Source organism: Periophthalmus magnuspinnatus, chromosome 22 (genome assembly GCF_009829125.3).
Source record: "Periophthalmus magnuspinnatus isolate fPerMag1 chromosome 22, fPerMag1.2.pri, whole genome shotgun sequence".
In the NCBI taxonomy this organism is placed as follows: Eukaryota; Metazoa; Chordata; class Actinopteri; order Gobiiformes; family Gobiidae; genus Periophthalmus; species Periophthalmus magnuspinnatus.
Window position 1 is genome coordinate 1373927 of NC_047147.1, and position 20437 is coordinate 1394363.

Sequence of the window (20437 nt, forward strand, 5' to 3'; positions counted from 1 at the left end):
CCAGCACTTTTACTGAAGTAAGAGTACTGTTACACTGTACCATATATTACTAGAAAGGAAGTAAAACTACTGTGTCTAAATACTACAAACTACATAAGTCAAGTAAATGTGGCTTTGGACATTAGCAAAGCAGAAATGTATCATCTACGTCTACTCCACAGTGGAACATTTACACATTATATACAAATCTCTGGCATGTATCGATGAATCAAATCGCTTATCATTTCCAAGTCCTGACATTGTAGTGATTCTTGGGTCTTCATTTCGGATCAATAGTCTTAAATCTGCAGGACTGTGGGTTTCCAGGCTTAGCTCCATTGTAAAACTAACCCTCTTAAGTCCTGTATGTGTATGTAGTTGTAGCAGTGCTATGGTAGAGTGTGTTTAGTAGAGTAATAGTAGTAGTTCAATAGTAAAGTGTGTGTAGTAGTAGTAGTAGCAGTCCTGTTGTAGTAGTAGTAGACCTATGGAAGAGTGTATGCTGTAGTAGTTGTTACATCACTGGCTCTGAGGCATTTTTAAGTTGTATTATCATAACACGGATCTCACTTTTTGAGTGGGCGTGGTGAAGTGCAGGTTTTCCTGGTTTGGTGTTGAGGAACAGGTAGGTTAGGCAAGTTTATTTGTAGAGCACAGTTTGTACACAAGGTAATTCAAAGTGCTTTACAGAATAAGAAAGACATTAAAATCACAATACAACAAATCAAATATAATATAATAATAATAATAATAATAATCACAAATAATCATCATAAAATTAACATTAAAAGAGAAACGTGTAGAATAAAACCCTTTCAGTCATATGCAGAACTAAACAGGACAGTTTTGAGCCTGAATTTAAACATTGTCAAAGTTAAGGCCTGTTTCTGTCTCAGGTTTTAACTGCACAAAACTGAAATGCTGATTCCCCATGTTTAGTCCTGGTTTCGTCCTGGTTTAGTTCTGGTTTAGTCCTTGTTTAGTCCTGGTTTAGTCCTGGTTTAGTCCTGGTTTAGTCCTCAGAGTGTGAGATGGTTCATATGGCTCTAACATATGGGAGATGTACTTTGGTGCTGGTCCATGGAGAGACTTGTACACAAGCAGAGCTGCTTTAAAGTCGATTCTCTGAGCCACAGGAGCCAGTGCAGAGACCTGAGCACAGAAAGCATGTGTCAAGTACTTCCTGGTTTTAGTCAAGACCCGAGCAGCATCGTTTTGGATGTATTGCAGCTGTCTTAAGACTCGTTTGTAGAGGCCAGTGAGCAGGCCGTTACAGTCGGAGTCCATTATTACCCCTAGATTTCTAGTCTGATTTGAAGGTTTTAGAGAGAGAGACTTGAGGTGACTGCTGACACTTTATGTTTCTGTGGGCCAAAGACAATGATTTTAGTCTTGTGTGAGTTTAGCTGGAGAAAGTTGTTTTGCATCCACACACTGATCTGTTGGATGCAGTGGCAGAGTGAATCCACTGGTCCGTATAAGGTATGAGGTATAAGGTAAAGCCACTGCTTACGATTGTAAAAAAACTCATATGACCATGGAATTTTAAAGCCACAGTATACAACTTTTTAGCCATAAAATAGACTTGCTCGAGCCAAAGGAAAAGTTGTGCCTTTGGCTTTTACACTGTGGGATAAACCATATTTATATCCACAGAAAATGTCCCAAAGTATGGTTTTAACTCCTTGTTCCCATGGAATCATGCAAGTGACGTGCCACCTCCAAAAAGTAACATACTGTAGCTTTAAGTTAGTTTCCGGACTTTTAAAAATAATGTTTTAATTCATCATATATGTATAATCAATAAAGAAATAAAAACAGGATAAAAACATCTAATTTATTGTTAATTTTAGTCCAACAGTAGTTCAATACATATTAAAGGCACACTATGTAACTTCTCTGGTGGGGAGTCTGTTATGTGCTTGTCTCCATGGTGATGTTATTGCTTTGCTTGGGATGTTCCACAGTATGGCATTATACATTTATTCAACTACGGGTGTTTTTATTTCTCTGAAGTACAGTAGAAACATGCGTTATTTCTGTCAGCAGGCCCACTTCTCCACAGATCTGACCTGTAACTTGGCCTGGTGATGTGGCCTGCTTGTCTCCATGGAGACAGTTAGATTAAATGCCATACATTAATGTGGAGTCAAACACGTGGCGGACCCTTGACCGAAATGTTACGCAATGCACCTTTAAGTTATTTATTTTATTTTATTTATTTTAATTAGGACAGTGCATATTAATCAACATGTCAACAAACAGCATCAATGTAAATATGCCGGAATTAGCACAATAGCTACTTTACATCCGTATATCCGTATAATTAGTGCTACTCACCCAATACTGCAGTCATATAAAAACAAATGATAAAAACATATAAACATCATTAGGGATGGATATTTCAGCCAATAGTAACTTTTATTATTATTTATTATTTTATGCTGTGTCTGTTCCACGAACTATATAAAGAAGCGAACTAAAAGAGAGAGAGAGAGAGAGAGAGAGAGAGAGAGAGAGAGCAACAACCAAGTTACATAGTACACATTTAACTAAACACATGTGAATGAAAGACAAAAAGTATCTAGATTTGAGTTATTTTAATAGCTTATTAATTAACTTTACCTAGAATATTTGACTTGTTTTATTATTTTATAATAAAACAAGTTAATATAAAGAATCTGGTACCTGGGGCAACAGACCCCTTTGTCCCTCCCTGTCGACTTCAGTGAAATGGCAGAAATTTGGCAGTTTCTGTTCAGGAAATACTTATTAAAAACCTTTCTTGTTTTTATAAAGACAAAAATAAAATAAAATTAAGATTGAGATAAATATGAGGAGAAAAATGTTGTTCTATCACAGCCCTAATATCATGTCTGTCCACTATTATGCACTGTCCCGATCATAGACTGTATAAAGAGCCAATCCAGAGTAAAGCTGTTAAAGATATCATAAGAACTAAGGAGCCAATCCGGAGTGAGGCTGTTGAAGGTAACGCCCCTTCCCGCCCGCACAGCTGGTTTAGCAGGGAGTAGGCGCTGTAACGCTGCCAGTCAAACCTGTTGCTCACTCTAGCATGGACAGATATTGGGGAAAGAAGGAACCTAATTTGTCTGTTATTAATGTTTATATCTTGATTTACCGACTCAATCGCAAAATAAAACCAGAATCATGTAGAGCGGGCTCATGCAAACATTTAAGACAAAAATGACGAGTCTGACAGCAGATAGAGGGGCCACAGTCTGTCAATGTAAAGTCAATTGGAGCCAGAGTTGATGGAGCCATAAGCGTGCCCATGGTCACTTTCTATTTTGAATGCGGCGACTAGCACGTTTTATATACAGAGCATAATAGAGTCAATAAACAAATAATAACTAATGGTCATTAAGTACATGAGAACTAGTCAAAGTCACTCAAATCAAAATACATTCTGATCCATGAGTTTCACAATTAACAATTGAATCATAATGTTACATCTTTTGAATGGGAAAAAAATCCCAAAAATTATGCGCTTAACAGAAAACTAAAACCTATTAACACTAAAGCGATGTTAAAGTAGATAACATTACTACATTTTTATTTGTATACAGAATAATGCCACCTTTAGCCCTTCAAAATGGCCTTAAGTGAGAGGAGAGGTCAGATGTCATGTGGAGTGGGTGGCATGCAGCAGCCTGGCAATGAGGTCAGAGTGCGTGGGGTGAAAGGTCATCCCATCCACCTCCATCGCCAGGTTTCCAGTTTTTCCACTTCTGATTCCAAATCGCATCAGAGTGGACAGGAAGGACTCCTCCTAGAAATCAAGCAATTACTTTCAAAAACACATAACATGCTTTTTCCAGGTCAGGGTTCCCACACTTTGTTAGAAATAATTTTCCAGAACTTTCCCATGATGTTTTTAAAATTGTTTTTACAAATATAATACCCCTTTTTCACCTAAAGATGTACATGTTCTATATTCTAGTATATCCAATTCAATTCATTTTATTTTTGTAACACCCAAAATCACAACAACAGTTGTCTCGAAGGGTGTATAGTAGTATAATATTATAATTAGTACTTAGTGTTCTTAGTGTCCTATGTGTTCTTGTCATTTGAAAGGTAATGTGCCATTACAACTGCAGTCATAAAACAGAAGATTAGGGACATATATGAGGATAAAATATATATTAGGCCATCTTTCTAATTTCCCATGCATTTTCCATGTCTGAAAACAGTCCAGTTATTGATAAGTTAACAGTTATTTTCCAAGTCTGCCAGGTTTTCCAGGATGTGTGGAATTATAAACATACATACAGTGTTATTTTTTAAACTTTTTTGATTAATATCTACAATATTTATCTGAGACTGTCCCACTGACTTTCTATTCTAACTGAACTTAAACATATGAGGTGAATGGGCTTGTATGTCATATCTTTACCTTGTCCACAGAGGGCAGTGCTGCACTCCTCTGTGTCTGTGTCTTCTCCTGGTTTAAACCCAGGCCTTTCTGTAAGTATCTCTGATGTGAAGAGCAGCTTTGGAGCAGGAACAAGCCACAAGCCACTGCGTACCCACCCCAGTTAGACACTCCTGCAAGGGGCGATAGTGAGAAATACTCTCGTTAAAAGCCATATCACTGCATTTAAAATCTTTTGCTGCAGATTTTGCCTTTTAATGCTTAACTGCCCTGCATAGACTATATATAAATGGACATAGCTAAAGCGCTAGCAGCCACATTCCAAATAGGAACCGAGCATGGGCGCACTTCCGGCTCCATCGTCTCTCCCAATTCACTTAAAATTGACATTTTTTTCCTCTCTCTGTAACTGCTGCAGTGAGCCTCATTTTGGTCTTAAATGTTCATATTAATCTACTCTACATGATCTTGGTGTTTTTATTTCACTATTGTGTCCATATGTGTGTACCTATGATACTCCCGGTTGGAATTTCGAATGTGGAACTCGACTCCAAATTGGCCCCTATAACTGCTAGCCTCGATGAGCTTAATTTGACTGTAGCTGAATGCTGTGGGTGACGTCACACTCACTCAGTTCATTTCTTTATACAGTCTATATTTGTTAGATTTACTGTGATGTAAACGCCGCACTGGTCTCTTAAAGTTGTAAAAAAATGCTTATAAACTCATTATGGTGAATAATTACGATGCTCAGAATGTACCACTGCAAACCATTTAAAATTAACTAGTTCTGTTTTTCATCTTAAAAATAAGGTCCAGCACCTTTAATAATGATAATGATAATAATAATAATAATGATGTATAAGTAGAGTGATTTCATACCACAAGTGACGGCGTAGTCTGCAGCGACATCACAGGCGATTAGCTCTCCTTTGGGCATCCGGCTCTTCACTCTCTCCTTCAATTTACCCATCCCCAACTCGTTACCACCATCGCCAATTCCTACAAGTATTACAAGAAATGTTACGCAGTGTTATGTGTATCTGCTTGATATTAATGCTTTGTCTGTAATATCCTACAGTATGACATTAAACATGTCTATTGTGCCTTCATTCAATTACCGGTACACGTCTTTACTGCCCACACTTGAGTACAATGGTCCCTCGTTTATTGCGGAGGTTACATTCTAAAAATAGCCCGCAATAGGCGAAATCTGTGAAGTAGTCAGCTTTATTTTTTACAATTATTATATAAGTTTTAAGGCTGTAAAACCTCTCATCACACACTTTATACACTTTCTCAGACAGGCATTAACATTTACTCACATTTCTCTCTTGTTTAAACACTCTCAAAGTTCAAACCTTCATATATTACACCCCCCTTCCTCAATTTCACATGCCTCTGTTCCAGGGGTATCCCCAGAGGCGCCGCTCCGTGCAGAGAAACACGTCCAAGCATTTCTGAAATTTGTCGGTGCAGAACGTTTCATCGACATTGTGGCTTTTGGCGGGGAAAAAACTTGCAAACATACAGCACTTCAGAGTCCACACTGCGATCCAACATTTATGTAAATGTGACCCCAATATATTGTTCTCTCCAGTCTCTTGAGGATGTGGCTTGGCAGGTTACACTTAGATTTAATATGATGTACGGTCTACAGTCTCTGAGCCAATCAGGACGCAGAACACAATGCACGTTCATACACTGTAAAAAAGCATGCAAAATTGCACACAAAAAAAAAAATCTGCGAAACAGCGAGACTGCGAAAGGTGAACCGCGATATAGCGAGGGACCACTATATTTATTTAAGAAAAGCAATAATATCTCAGTGGTGACAAGCAGGTGGCGGATCCTCCAACAGAAAACTTACATAGTATAACTTTTTTGCTTTTTAATAATTAGATTTATCAATCAGCATACAGGGATGAGGTGCAGCGACTGTTGGGGTGGTGTAAGGAGAATAACCTGCTCCTTAACACCAAAAAAACAAAGGAGCTGATTATAGACTATAGGAGGAAGAAAACTGACATTTCTCCACTCTCCATCAGTGGGGACTGGGTGGAGAGGGTCACTGATTTCAGGTTTCTGGGAGTCCAGATCGAGGAAGGCCTGGCCTGGAGGAAAAACACCTCTGAGCTCCTGAAGAAGGCCCAGCAGAGACTCTTTTCCCTCAGGGTGCTGAGGAAAAATAACATTACACAGAGACTTATGTTGTCTTTCTACCGCTGCTGCATAGAGAGTATTTTGACCTATTGCATCGGTGTGTGGTTTACCAGCTGCACGGCGGCTCAGAGGAAAGCTGTCCAGAGGGTCATAAATGCAGCTCAGAAGACTATTGGCTGCCCTCTCAGGACACTGGCTGACTTACACAGTTTCCACTGTCTTAAAAAGGGCCAACACATTCTCGGGGATACCTCACACCCCGGACACTCTCTGTTTGAACTATTATATTTACTTATAATCGTACCGGTTTCAAGGTAATTGATCTTATTATCGATTGACAAATATGTTTAAATAAGTTGCTTTGAAGGAAATCAGAAATACTTTGAAATAAATGTATTTCATTAATTAAAGGTGCACTATGTCATTTTTCTGGTGAACAGTATGGTACTTGCTGGTTTACATGGAAAGATTATGGCTTTGTCTGTGTCTAGAATGTTCCACAGTATGGCATTAAACTAAACACTAAACTTCAAATCTTGCATTTATACAACTACCAGTGGTTTTATTCCTGAAAAAGGAGCTTGAAAACATGCACTCTTATTGTGAGTGTGTCTACGTCTCCACAGATCTGACTAGTAACAGCTTGGTAGTGTAGCCTGCTTGTCTTCAGGCAGAGTGAACATGTTAAACACATTTTACATTATGGAACCAATACACGATTTTTAATCTTAATATCTTAATCTCATATTCCAGAAATGTGACCAGTAATGGGTCAAATACTCAGTTTTGTTACTTAAGTAAAAGTACAGATACAGAGGTAAAAGGTTACTCAAGTAGAAGTGTCACATGAAAAAAAAAAAAAAAAAATCTATGGATGTAAAAATATGCAAGAACCAGTTTAATAGAAAGTAAAGAATAAAAGCATTTCACACAAGTGTTGTTAATTTGGTGAAATGTTAAATGTAGTGATACTGATTCAAAAATTAGATTTTGGTCACAGTAACAATACATTTAAGTTTTCCTATGAATTTTGTGTATTTATTTTTGTTTTGCTCAAAGCTGAAACTTGAACTTGAAAACTTTAGTTAGGATGTGTCATAACAACTGATGGGGGGACCAAAGAGACAGAACTTGGGGAAAGGTTTAACACTGTTTGACAGTTTTAAGTGCAAATTAAGGTAGATCGATCAGGGAGTTGAGAGCAGGGTGTTTGCTAGGAGTGGACCGTGAGCAGGGTCAGAAGAGGTGAGAGCAGGGTCAGAGGAACGGGGATAAGCCGGTAGCGGAACTCACCAGAGGATTGTGTGAATACTCGATCCATGGCAGGAATGTACTCCAGGCAGAGGGGTTAGAGAATACCACACATCATAGCACTATCTCCAAGTCCTGATTAGCCCACTCGGTTTGTCCATGGTTGGTTATGTGGCCAGCAGTCTCCTTGGCGGTCAGGAGTTTTGGTAGGGCGACAAACGGCTAACGTCCCTGATGAAACGCCCGTAGAAGTTGACAAACCAATAAATATTTGTAGTCGTTTCCTGTCAGTCGGCTTTTACCTGTCCACACCCCAGAACAAACCTCAGGAAATTGACCTTAAACACGGAACTCACACTTCTCTGCCTTGACAGTTTATTTTCAAGTAGTTGCTGGAGGACCTGCTGCACGTGGTGCTGGTGTTCCTGTGGGGACTTAGAAAAAAATCAGAACGTCATCTAAGTACACAAATGCAAAACAATTGAGAAAGTCCCGAAGCACATCGTTAATGAGGGCCTGGAAAACTGCTGGAGCATTGGTTAATCCAAAAGGCATGACTAAATATTCTAAATGTCCCAGTGGAGTTTTGAAGGCAGTCTTCCATTAGTCCCCCTCCCTTATGTGCACCAGGTGATATGCATTCCGAAGGTCGAGCTTGGTGAAGATGGTGGCTCTGTGGAGTGGCATAAAAGCGGAGTCGAGGAGTGGCAATGGGCATTTTTAACAGTGATATTGTTGAGGCCTCTGTAGTCCTTTTTGGTGACAAAAAAAAACAGTGCCCAAGGGTGAAGAGGACGGACGGATAACACTAGTGGCTAGGGAGTCCTGAATATATTGCTCCATAGTCTCCAGTTCCAGGTAGGAGAGACTATAGAAGCGGCTGGAAGGCAAGGGGGCACTGGGCAGCAGGTCTATAGCACAATCATATCTGTGGGGAGGAAGGGATAGCACCCGACTTTTACTGAAAATGTCCCTGAGATCATGGTATTCACTAGGCACGGAAGAGAGATCCGGCTCGTCCGGGGGATGACTGGAATGATGAGGATGCCCTGGACTTTAGGTCAGGTGGGTCACCGGAAGTAAGGGATGCCGTCAAGCTGAAGAAGGAGTCCTATCGAGCCTTGTTGGCTCGTGGGACTCCTGAGGCAGCTGATGAGTACCGGCGGGCCAAGCGTGCCGCGGCTCGGGCAGTCACAGAGGCAAAAACTCGGGGTTGGGAGGAGTTCGGGGAGGCCATGGAGAAGGACTATCGGACGGCCTCAAAGAGATTCGGGCAAACCGTCCCACGCCTCAGGAGGGGGAAGCAGTGCTTCACCAACACTGTTTACAGTGCGAGTGGAGAGCTGCTGACCCGACTGGGGATGTTGTCGGGCGGTGGAAGGAATACTTTGAGGATCTCCTCAATCCCACTGTCACGTCTTCCGAGGAGGAAGCAGAAACTGGGGACCCAGAGGCGGACTCGTCCATCACCCTGGCTGAAGTCACTGAGGTGGTTGGCAAGCTCCTCGGTGGCAAGGCTCCGGGGGTGGACGAGATCCGTCCTGAGTACCTCAAGTCTCTGGATGTTGTGGGGCTGTCTTGGCTGACACGTCTCTGCAACATCGCGTGGCGGTCGGGGACAGTACCTGTGGAATGGCAGACCGGGGTGATGGTCCCTCTGTATAAGAAGGGGGACCGGAGGGTGTGTTCCAATTACAGGGGAATCACACTCCTCAGCCTTCCCGGTAAGGTCTATTTCAGGGTACTGGAGAGGAGAATCCGACCGATAGTCGAATCTCGGATTCAGGAGGAGCAGTGTGGTTTTCGTCCTGGTCGTGGAACACTGGACCAGCTCTATACTCTTCATCGGGTCCTCGAGGGCTCATGGGAGTATGCCCAACCAGTCCACATGTGTTTTGTGGATCTGGAGAAGGCATTCGACCGTGTCCCTCGTGGTGCCCTTTGGGGGGTGCTCTGGGAGTATGGGGTCCGGGACTCTTTGCTAGGGCTGTCCGGTCCCTGTATGACCGGAGCAGGAGCTGTGTTCGCATTGCCGGCAGTAAGTCAGACCTGTTCCCGGTGCATGTTGGACTCCGCCAGGGCTGCCCTTTGTCACCGGTTCTGTTCATTATATTTATGGACAGAATTTCTAGGCGCAGCCAGGGGCTGGAGGGGGCCTGGTTTGGGAACCACAGGATTTCATCTCTGCTGTTTGCAGATGATGTTGTCCTGATGGCTTCTTCGAGCCAGGACCTGCAGCAGGCACTGGGGCGGTTTGCAGCCGAGTGTGAAGTGGCTGGGATGAGAATCAGCTCCTCCAAATCCAAGGCCATGGTTCTCGACCGGAAAAAGGTGGTTTGCTCTCTCCGGGTGGGTGGTGAGTCTCTGCCCCAAGTGGAGGAGTTCAACTATCTCGGGGTCTTGTTCACGAGTGAGGGAAGGATGGAGCGGGAGATTGACAGGCGGATCAGTGCAGCGTCTGCAGTGATGCGGTCGCTGTATCGGTCCGTTGTGGTAAAGAAGGAGCTGAGCCCAAAGGCGAAGCTCTCGATTTACCGGTCAATCTACGTTCCTACCCTCACCTATGGTCATGAGCTCTGGGTAATGACCGAAAGGACAAGGTCGCGGATACAAGCGGCTGAAATGGGCTTCCTCCGCAGAGTGGCCGGGCGCACCCTTAGGGATAGGGTGAGGAGCTCGGTCACACGGGAGGAGCTCGGAGTAGAGCCGCTGCTCCTACACGTTGAGAGGAACCAGCTGAGGTGGCTCAGGCATCTGCTCAGGATGCCTCCTGGACGCCTCCCTAGGGAGGTGTTCTGGGCATGTCCCACCGGGAGGAGGCCCCGGGGAAGACCCAGGACACGCTGGAGGGACTATGTCTCTCGGCTGGCCTGGGAATGCTTTGGGGTCCCACCGGAGGAGCTGGAGGACATGTCCGGGGTGAGGGAAGTCTGGGAGTCCCTGCTTAGGCTGCTGCCCCCGCGACCCGGCCCCGGATAAGCGGAAGAAAATGGATGGATGAATGGATGGATCGATGGCTCATCTCGAGAAACCAGTGTCCTTTAATTTTTCACAGAGAGGCATCAGCTTGATGCAGGTGCAGGTGATCGAATACTAGTTTAAACTCTCCCACAAAGCCATCAAAAGTCACATGGTCTATAGTAGTGTTATAAAATTTTGCCTCTGCCCATTGGAGTGCTCTCCCCCTCAATAATCCACACATGTAATGTATTTTCGCTGCATCTGCGTAAAGCAGACTGGACGTTGTTGAAACATGGAGGTGCATTGAAAAAGGAAACCCTGACAGAGGCTGGGCTGACCTGAATATAGGTCCGGATCAGTGCCTCTCGATTCCGGAGGGCGTGGCGCCGCGGTGGTCCCAGAGACGGTGCCAGGAGCTGAGGGCGGGAGAGTGAGCAGAGCGGAGACCTGGTTGGAGAGCTGTGAAACTTGCTGGGTTAGAGTGTGGTTACAGTCGAGCAGGGTCAGGATGGTTTGTCCATGTTGCCCAATGATTATTCGGATTCCGTGGTACGAAACGCCTGGTGTAGCGTGTGATCCGTGGCCTGAGTCTGAATGGTCTATTGTCGCCAGAACGTTCTATCGTAATGACTGGCGTGGGGGACCAAAGAGACAGGACTCATTTAAAAGTTTAACAAAGTTTATTGACAGTTTTAAATGTGCAAATGAAGGCAGATCAGTCAGGGAGTTGAGAGCGGGGGGGTGTTTGCCGTGGTCCAGGAGTGGAGCGAGAGCAGTGGGGTGTGGGACGAGGTGAGCAGTACCGTTAAAGGTGAGCTGGGTCAGAAGAAGTGAAATTCGTAGCAGTCGTGGAGAGCAGGGTCAGAGACAGAGGAACTGGGCAGGTCCAGGGAACGGGATCTGATGGAGGAGGAGGATGGATGGAAGAGCAAAAATATCCAACTTAGAATGAGTCACAAAGAGCAAAATTATGAAACTGAGCCAAACAGAGTTGCACCACAATGGAGGTATGTGGACGATCTGGCGCCGAGTGTCAGGTCCTGACTCCCTTTGTTCTCCCCAGGTGCAGCTTGCTGATTAGGTGCACGTGTGCATGGGAGGAGCCCAAATCTCCGCCCAGCTCCAGGCTCAGATACAGAAGGGAGTGGGGAAAACAGTGCAAAAAGGCAGGACAGACTGGGATCATGACAGGATGTTTCCACGAACATGGTAAAAATAACCTCTCAAATCATATGAAAGTTCATATTCATATTCATATTTTCAGTTCATAAATGTAGTGGAGTGGAAAGTACAGATACTGCTCTCAAATGTACTGAAGTAAAAGTAAAAAGTATACACTGTAAAATGTACTTAACTTAAATGTACTTCAGTTAGATATCTGTACTTGACTTAAATACAGTACTCTATAGTATAGTACTTTACTTCATTACCTTGAACGACTGCATGTGTCTCACCTGTGGTTAGAATCCCAGGTATGTCTTTGGCAGCGATAAACAGATTGTCGATGGGGTCCACCATGTGCTTAATGTTCACTCCTCTCATGTTGTAGTAGTTTCCATCTGCAGCTCGTCCACTGCGCTCTATTGCCACCAAGTGGTCATATCTGTAAATGAATACAACTGTATTACACTCTCGGAATATATATGAACATGCAGGACAAGCTCAACAGGCCATAAACATGATCATTTAACGTTCAAAAAATGTTATAGTAACATGTAATATAACGTAAGGACAAAATATATGGTGCTGTTTAAAGGTGCACTACTGTATGGAACTTTTCTGCCACCTTCTTGTGGTGATGGAGATTTGATTGCCTTACCTTAAATGTTCCACAATATGTAATCAAACATATTTATCTGGCATACATTTTTATTGCTCAAATGTCCATTGAAACACATGTATTCTTACTGTGAGCTGCCTGTTGTCATAGAAATTTTTGATTTGAATTAAATGATTTGAATCATTTATCAACTGGATACGTATCTTGCATAATTCAGCTACAGCTACAGTTTTGACTAATGGACTGATCTCACAACCTTTTACACTCCATAGAGGAACCGGACAAGGATATCCACTCTCTCCAGCATTATTCACCATATTTATTGAACACCTTGCAGCAGCCATCTGTCAAAATCCAACCATTACAGGCATTCAGACACCCACTCATCACCATAAAATTAGCTTATACGCAGATGACAGACTACTGTACTTGCAGCAACCATACTCAACCACTGACAGAAAACATAAAACTAATCAAAGAATTCTCAAACATCTCAGATTACTCAAGTAACCTTCACAAATCGACCTACCTCTACAAACCAATAGCTGGGATGCGGCAGTCCATACCCCCCCATACTCATATGCACAAATCACATCACTTACCTGGTCATCAGGATCTCCTCCAGGCTGTCAGAGCTGTGCAGTCTTAACTACATCCCCCCTTCTTAAATCAGTCACAATGTCAGTTTCCCTAAAATAAAGGATCTCCTCTCCATGATCTCAACACCTCCAACTTCAAACTGGTTCCAATCCCTCGACTCTATAACATCAAAATACAACTGGCAAAGCTCCCAGAATAAAACTATCCACGCTGCAAAAACTAAAATCACAAGGTGGAGTTGGAACACCAAACTTGTTTCACTACTCAATATCAATGCAACTGCAACATATTTTCAAATGGACTCACCCATCAGACAACATCTGGTCCGATAATGACCAGGCAATTTGTGATGGCATCCTAATGTCTAACCTCCCATTCTGAGGCCATACAATGAAACATCACCCATGCTTTAAATTTTTAACAATATCTTCAGCTCTGACAGCCTGGTGGAAATATCATAAAATTACTAACTCCACTATAGCACCATCTGACTTCACACCTATCTGGAACAATACAGACCTACTACAAAACAAGAAACCCGTATACTTACGCTCATGGAAAGAGAAAGGAATCACACATCTACAGCATATATTTCAAAACAACAAAATGATTTCTTTCCCACACTGGGTTAGAGTTCGGCATCAGGGAGACACTATACCTTGAATACCAACAACTCAAATCCGTGATCCACAGAGTTTAAAATACAAAAAATATTAATCTCACCCGCCTCGCATACATCTCAAAAATAACAAATATTAAATCAACAAAAAACCTAACAGCCAATATCTACGGAATTATCTTACAATCAGACAAACCTATGGCAATACCACATGAAAAATTGTAAAAACTTCTGGACCCAAATCTGCAATAACACCTCATACAATACAAAATACTACATAGAACACATCTTACTAGACAGAAAATGGCAAAATTTTGCTCAAATACAGACAAATGCACCATTTGCACACAAAACCCCATCAACACTTACATCCATGCCTTATGGTTCTGCTCACCTGTCTTCCAATTTTGGAGACAGGTGACAGAATCACTCGCTATCCTCTTGGACTGCCGCATCCCTCACTCCCCCTCAATCTGCCTACTAGGAGACACATCCCATGTTACCCTAGACCCAACTGAAATTAAACTGTTCCTAGTAGACATAACTATAGCCAAGAAAACAATACTTATCAACTGGAAATCGAAAGACAAAATTACCCTCAACCAATGGAATAATCTACTTCTAGAACACATCTCCATAGAACAATCACTCACAATTACGGACACTATAGAATCCCCCCAACTGGTATACCCTCTTACACTTTCTATAAAACAACTAAACTCACTTAACTACAGATTCTTGTTCAGTTTATTATAACTACTATTATTACGTATTTTGTTTCCGTGGTGTTATATATGCACTTTTTCTCATTTTCTGTGTTAAAAGTGGCTTCTAAATTATGATTATTGCTATTGTTATTATTAATACATATATTTATGTATTATTATTATTATTATTGTCAACTTCGGGGCAATTTCGTGGCCCCGTAGCACAGTGCACAGACTAGGGTGTCCTGGTGCCATGTGCACTGATGGACACCCTTGTGCTTGAACACGGTGTTTGTTATGGACAAACTGTGCCTAGCACAGAAGTCCAATAACAAAACACCACAAAAACACAGCAGATCAGGGAGGCCGTTCTTCCCAATCACGCCCCTCCAGGTGTCACTGTCGTTACCCACATGGGCGTTGAAGTCCCCCAGGAGAACAACGGAGTCCCCGGTCGGTGCACTGTTTAGTGCCCCTCCCAGGGACTCCAAGAAGGCCGGGTACTCTGCATTGCTGTTTGGCCCGTAGGCCGACACAACAGTGAGAGACCTGTCCCCGATCCGAAGGCGCAGGGATGCGACCCTCTCATTCACTGGGGTGAACCCCAACACGAAGCGGCTGAGCTGTGGGGCAATGAGCAAGCTCACACCAGCTCGCCGCCTCTCCCCGCGGGCAACGCCAGAGAAATGGAGAGTCCAGCTCCTCTCAAGGAGTTGGGTTCCAGAGACCAAGCTGTGCGTGGAGGTGAGGCCGACTATATCTAGTCGGTAACGCTCAACCTCCCGCACAAGCTCAGGCTCCTTCACCCCCAGCGAGGTGACATTCCATGTCCCCAGAGCCAGTCTCCATGTCCAGAGATCCGGTCGTCGAGGTTCCCGCCTTCGACTGTCGCCCAGATCTCCATGCACCAGCCCCTTACGGATCCTCTTGCGGGTGGTGGGTCCACATGAGGACGGCCCCACGTCACTCCTTCAGGCTGAGCCCCGCCGGGCCCCGTGGGGAGAAGCCTGGCCACCAGGCGCTCGCTGTCGAGGCCTGGCTCCAGGGTGGGGCCCCGGTAACGCTGGTCCGGGCCACGTAGCTGGCCATGATTTTACTCTTTTCATAAGGGGCTTCTGAACCACTCTTAGTCTGTCCCGTCTCCCTGGACCTGTTTGCCATAGGTGACCCTAACAGGGGCATGAAGCCCCCGACAACATAGCTCCCAGGATCATTCGGGCACTCAAACCCCTCCACCACGTTAAGGTGGCAGTTCAGGGAGGGGAACAATGACTCAACGTTGTTCAAACGTTAATGTCCATATTCACAATATCTCCCAGCCTTGTTTAGTTGTAAACACGTGAAAGAAACACTAAAGCTCACTTTTTCAGTTCATTCCTCATTCACGAATCCGTCGAATTCTTCCTCTTCAGTGTCTGAGTTGAACAGTTGGGCGAGCTCGACATTCAAAGTGCCCGATTCCGTCTCGTCAAAATCGCCAGTATCCGTGTCGCTGCTGTTGTCTGGCAGTTCAGTGACAATTCGTGCCTTCGTGAAAGCTCGGACCACAGTTGAGACTGATATATCAGCCCAGGCATCCACAATCCATTGGCAGATTGTGGCGTATGTCGCCCAGTGCTGTCTCCCCGTCTCCCCATAGCGTCAGATCCTATCGTCGCCGATAGAGCGCGGTTGCGGACTTTCCAGCAGCGTAACTCCGCGCCCAGTCGTGCTCTCATGTAAATTCAAACGGCGTCTCAAAGCAGAGGCACGGGGCTATCTAAATATTTTACCATCATTACGGTAATCTGCCTCTGTTGTCCCTCGAAAGTGACGAATGAGAGCGCGGGTGCTGCGGGGATTTTCCCAGTCATTTATTCGATGCGTAAAAAATACGGATGGATGTGTAAAATAGAAGTAGTTGTGTGAAAAAATGCAGTAAATTCTGATACTTCGTTTAACATGATTTTTACGGCTAAAAAAGAATAAAAGTCTAGGTCTAGGTAAGCTATACTGGCCCATAGTGTGCTCAGTCCTTAAAGCAGGGGTGTCAAACATATTTTCACCAAGGGCCACATGAGCAAAATGACTGCCCTCAAAGGGCCAGATGTAAAATAGTTGTAACTACTTTTTAACCTGTTAATTATCCGTTTCTGTATTTATTACTTATTCATGTTTCAAATATTGCATATTCATTTGCATAGATATAAAAATATGGCTGTGTAATGACATATCTCTTGATAAAATGACATTTTAGGACCATCATACCTTTTAATTTACTATGTTGAGGGCCACATAAAATTATGTGGAGGGCCACATTTGGCCCCCGGGCCTTGAGTTTGACACATGTGCCTTAAAGGGTTATTACTTCGGCGATGCCTCCTGACTACGGGTGTCATAATTGACCAATATTGATCCATATATAAGGTGCATCGGATTATAAGGCGCACTGTGGGTTTTTGAGAAAATTAAAGGCTTTTAGGTGCGCCTTATAGTATATAAAAATACGGTAATAGAGCAGCTGGGTGTGCAGATACAGATTCCTCTCAGTGTATATTGGTCATTGACAACTGTCACTAGTTTAGGAGTTGTAAAAATCAAGCAAAAGCTTCACACAATGGCTTATATTCATAAATGCAAGTCAGAGCTTTATCATAAAAATGTTAAGTGTGTTTTCAACATTGGAGTTTACAGTTGGCTTGGTTTGGTTGGAAGCTCATGTTTTGCCATAATTAAAATGAAATATTTATACTTCCAATAGCATTAACATACTACACAGGTCATGAGCAAGATTTGTCATTTTCATTGTATAAGTGGGCTAAAGCACTTAATTAAAAGTCTTATAACAGAAATGCAAATGCGGTAATTTGATTCTTTTAATAAACCATTTAACTTGGATGGATGTGATGCAACATGACCACGGTGCGCATGTCTGATGTTGCTCACAGTGGTCCATGGGACCGCTCAGGGAGTTTGTGTGTTTGCTCAGACTTGTGAAAAATTAGAGTGAACATTGGCTGAAACTACCCTATTCAGCCCTTAACAACCCTGCAATTATTGGCCCTCGCCACTCATGAAGTGATGGCGAGGGGCATTGTTCTTCCTTGGTTTCTTATTATTATTATTAGGCCCGAGCCCATACATCTTTATTACTGCTAAAATGAATGGAAGTCAATGGGGGTCAATGGCGGACGCCATTGTCCCCACGGTGACGTGGGGAAAGTCGAGAGCTTTCAAAAAACGTATACCGTATTTTCCGGACTATAAGTCGCACTTTTTTTCATAGTTTGGCCAGGGGGGCGACTTATACTCCAGATCGACTTATATGTGAAATTTTTACACATAATAATTATAGTCGTTATAATAATAACAAACATAATTTCACATTTGTTATTTTCACACTGACAACCGCAAGAGGGCACTGTAGGCACGTGTACCAGCACCTGCTACCCCTGTACCACTGAAAATTAAAAATTTCAAGACAACTGAGAAGGACTGAACAAAAATGGCAACCGAGACCATCCTGGCGGGATTCAGAAAGGCCGGAATAATTGAACGTTAACATACCGTACGCCTGTTCTCTATTGTATTGCTTTTATAATGAATTGCCGTTTTAAGATTAAATATTTGTTCTTGGTCCTGATTTTTATTAAATAAATTTCCCCCAAACATGCGACTTATAGTCCAGCGCGACTTATGTATGTTTTTTTCTTCTTTATTATGCATTTTTTGGCTAATTCGACTTATACTCCGGAGCGAAGTATAGTCCGAAAAATACGGTAATATGTATGGTATGATATGCTTTTATTTGAAACAGGGACAGTGCACAACATTACATTGACCTTAAAAACAGGAAAGATGTCTGGTCATTGTAATGTTATCGGATATACTGTTTTTGCTAAAATTATTAGGCCTGAGCCCATACAGGGCGTAGGGCCTATTGCTTCCGAAGTTGCGCGCAACTTCTGTATTGTATTGCTGTATCCTAGCAAAATTTGCTCCCGTTTGTGCATGCAAAGTCTGATTTTGCTCAAATTCAAATCAGTTGTAAAACTTTCCTGCCTAATTCTAATGTTTGTGAAAGAAATAAATTTGGTGCGACAGCGCTCCCAACAGAATAACAAATACATTTGTATGGAAGGCTGAAAATTTTGTTTTTTTCCAAATGTTACCAAATTTGACACAAAATTCCATTCGGTCATCCCAATCAATAAAATCAATGAGACCCATGTGTTTTTTTGCTCCGTGCTGCCATGGCGATGTGCCAAACTGCCAATGTTATCCTAATGGGAAACCTCCCAATTTTTCCCATTCATGGGAAAAATATTCGTTTCATGGAATAATGTAAAATTTGGCACCATGACTCGTCATGTCATCCTGATGAAAAAAGTCAATAGGACCCATGCAATTTTTTTCACTGGGTTGCCATGGCGATGCGCGAAAGAGCCCATGTTAGGATAACATTAGGATAATGGGAAAATTTTCCAAATTTTCAAAATCTTATAACGACTTATTCGCTCCACTGAGAAATGTAAAATTTTGTACAGTGATTCTTGAGGTCATCCTCGTCAAAAAAGTCCGGAGGCCAAGTTTGTATTTTGCACGGTGTTGGCATGGCGACGCCTGGAAAAACCCTTATTTTTCCATTTTGTTCATCAGCACTTCCAATGTCTTTTCACTTTGTTTCGTGCAAAATGCAGCCCAAAGCCGCAATAAAACAGAGGCAAGTGGCGCGTCAGCGCCACCCACAGGGAGTGCCGAGTCGGCCGAGTGCGAAGCACGGCCCGCGAGGGCCGTTCGATGCCGCTTGCGGCTTTAATTATTATTAGTAGTAGTATTCATAAATAAATAATATATACAACTAAACAACAAAATAACAATTCGGCTAAGTTGAACAGACAGGGAAGGCCACAAGCCAGATTTAATGCCATTCTGTGGAACATTCCAGGCAAAGCTATACCTTCTACATAGAGACAGATCTGTTGTGGTTTATATATATATATATATATATATATATATATATATATATATATATATATATATATATATATAAAATATTTATTTCAGGGACAATGCACATTAATAAACATTTGCATGTAAATATGCCAGAATTAGCCCGAGGGCTATTTTTCATCCATAGTCCCAGGACAGGTGTAAAAGGTCAACCTGTAGGAAATAAAATATAATAGAATAAAAACAAGGTTATTATTTACACTCTAAAATCATTCTTACATACAGTCGCATACAACTCCATTCTTATAGTCATAAAACCACATTCAGCCACATACATTCATTTTCATCCACAAACACAACACACCGTTGTCTACATACACACACAGACACAAACAGACATACAACAAAACTCAAACAGAGGAAGGATGGAGACAGGAGCATCGAGAGGTGGATGTTAGTGGTGACAAGACTGATTTTCAATTAACCATTTCTTTAACTGTAATTTAAATGAGGTGTAAGTGGGGAGACTTCTAATTGTGGTGGGGGTGGTCCAGTCATGGGCAGCTTTCAGAGAGAAGGTGGTTTGGCCAAAGAGACTTTTTCTGAGTGGGATGATGCAGTCCCCTCTCGATGCCCCTCTGTTTTTTTTGTGGTCAGAGGTCCTGATGTGAATAAACTGTGTGAGTGGAGGAGATGACAAGCCATGAATGATTTTATATATGAGACAGGGATGAGCATATTTGACCATGTTTTCCCAGTTCAGTAGATTGTGTTTTTGGAGGATTGGACAGTGGTGATAAGAGTGTGGTTTCCGATCGAGAGTTTTGATGGTCCGTTTATAAAGAGAGTGGATGGGATTTAGAGCTGTAGAAGTTGAGTGAGACCAGACAGTGAGAAGTGAGAATATCTCGACCAACAAGATACAAAACACCTATTACAAAACACAATTACCAAAAAAATAAAAAATAAAATAAATAAAGAATACAGTAACTAACTGTATTATTATAATTTTTTTTGGTAATTGTTTATTTAAATATTTAAGTAGG

General features: G+C 42.6%; 1 protein-coding gene across 2 annotated transcripts in view; it reads right to left on the bottom strand.

The window, feature by feature from the left end:
* Positions 1 to 1803: 1803 nt before the first annotated feature.
* dglucy (D-glutamate cyclase) overlaps positions 1804 to 20437 on the bottom strand; it is a 47109-nt gene continuing 28475 nt past the window's right edge. For both annotated transcript variants that reach the window (XM_055231210.1, XM_055231211.1), the window contains 4 exons: positions 12208 to 12356; positions 5261 to 5380; positions 4400 to 4551; positions 1804 to 3772 (listed from right to left, as the gene is read on the bottom strand). In XM_055231210.1, coding sequence (XP_055087185.1) covers positions 3626 to 3772; positions 4400 to 4551; positions 5261 to 5380; positions 12208 to 12356 — 568 coding nt within the window. In that variant the 3' untranslated portion in view covers positions 1804 to 3625. The remainder of the gene's footprint in view (positions 3773 to 4399; positions 4552 to 5260; positions 5381 to 12207; positions 12357 to 20437) is intronic.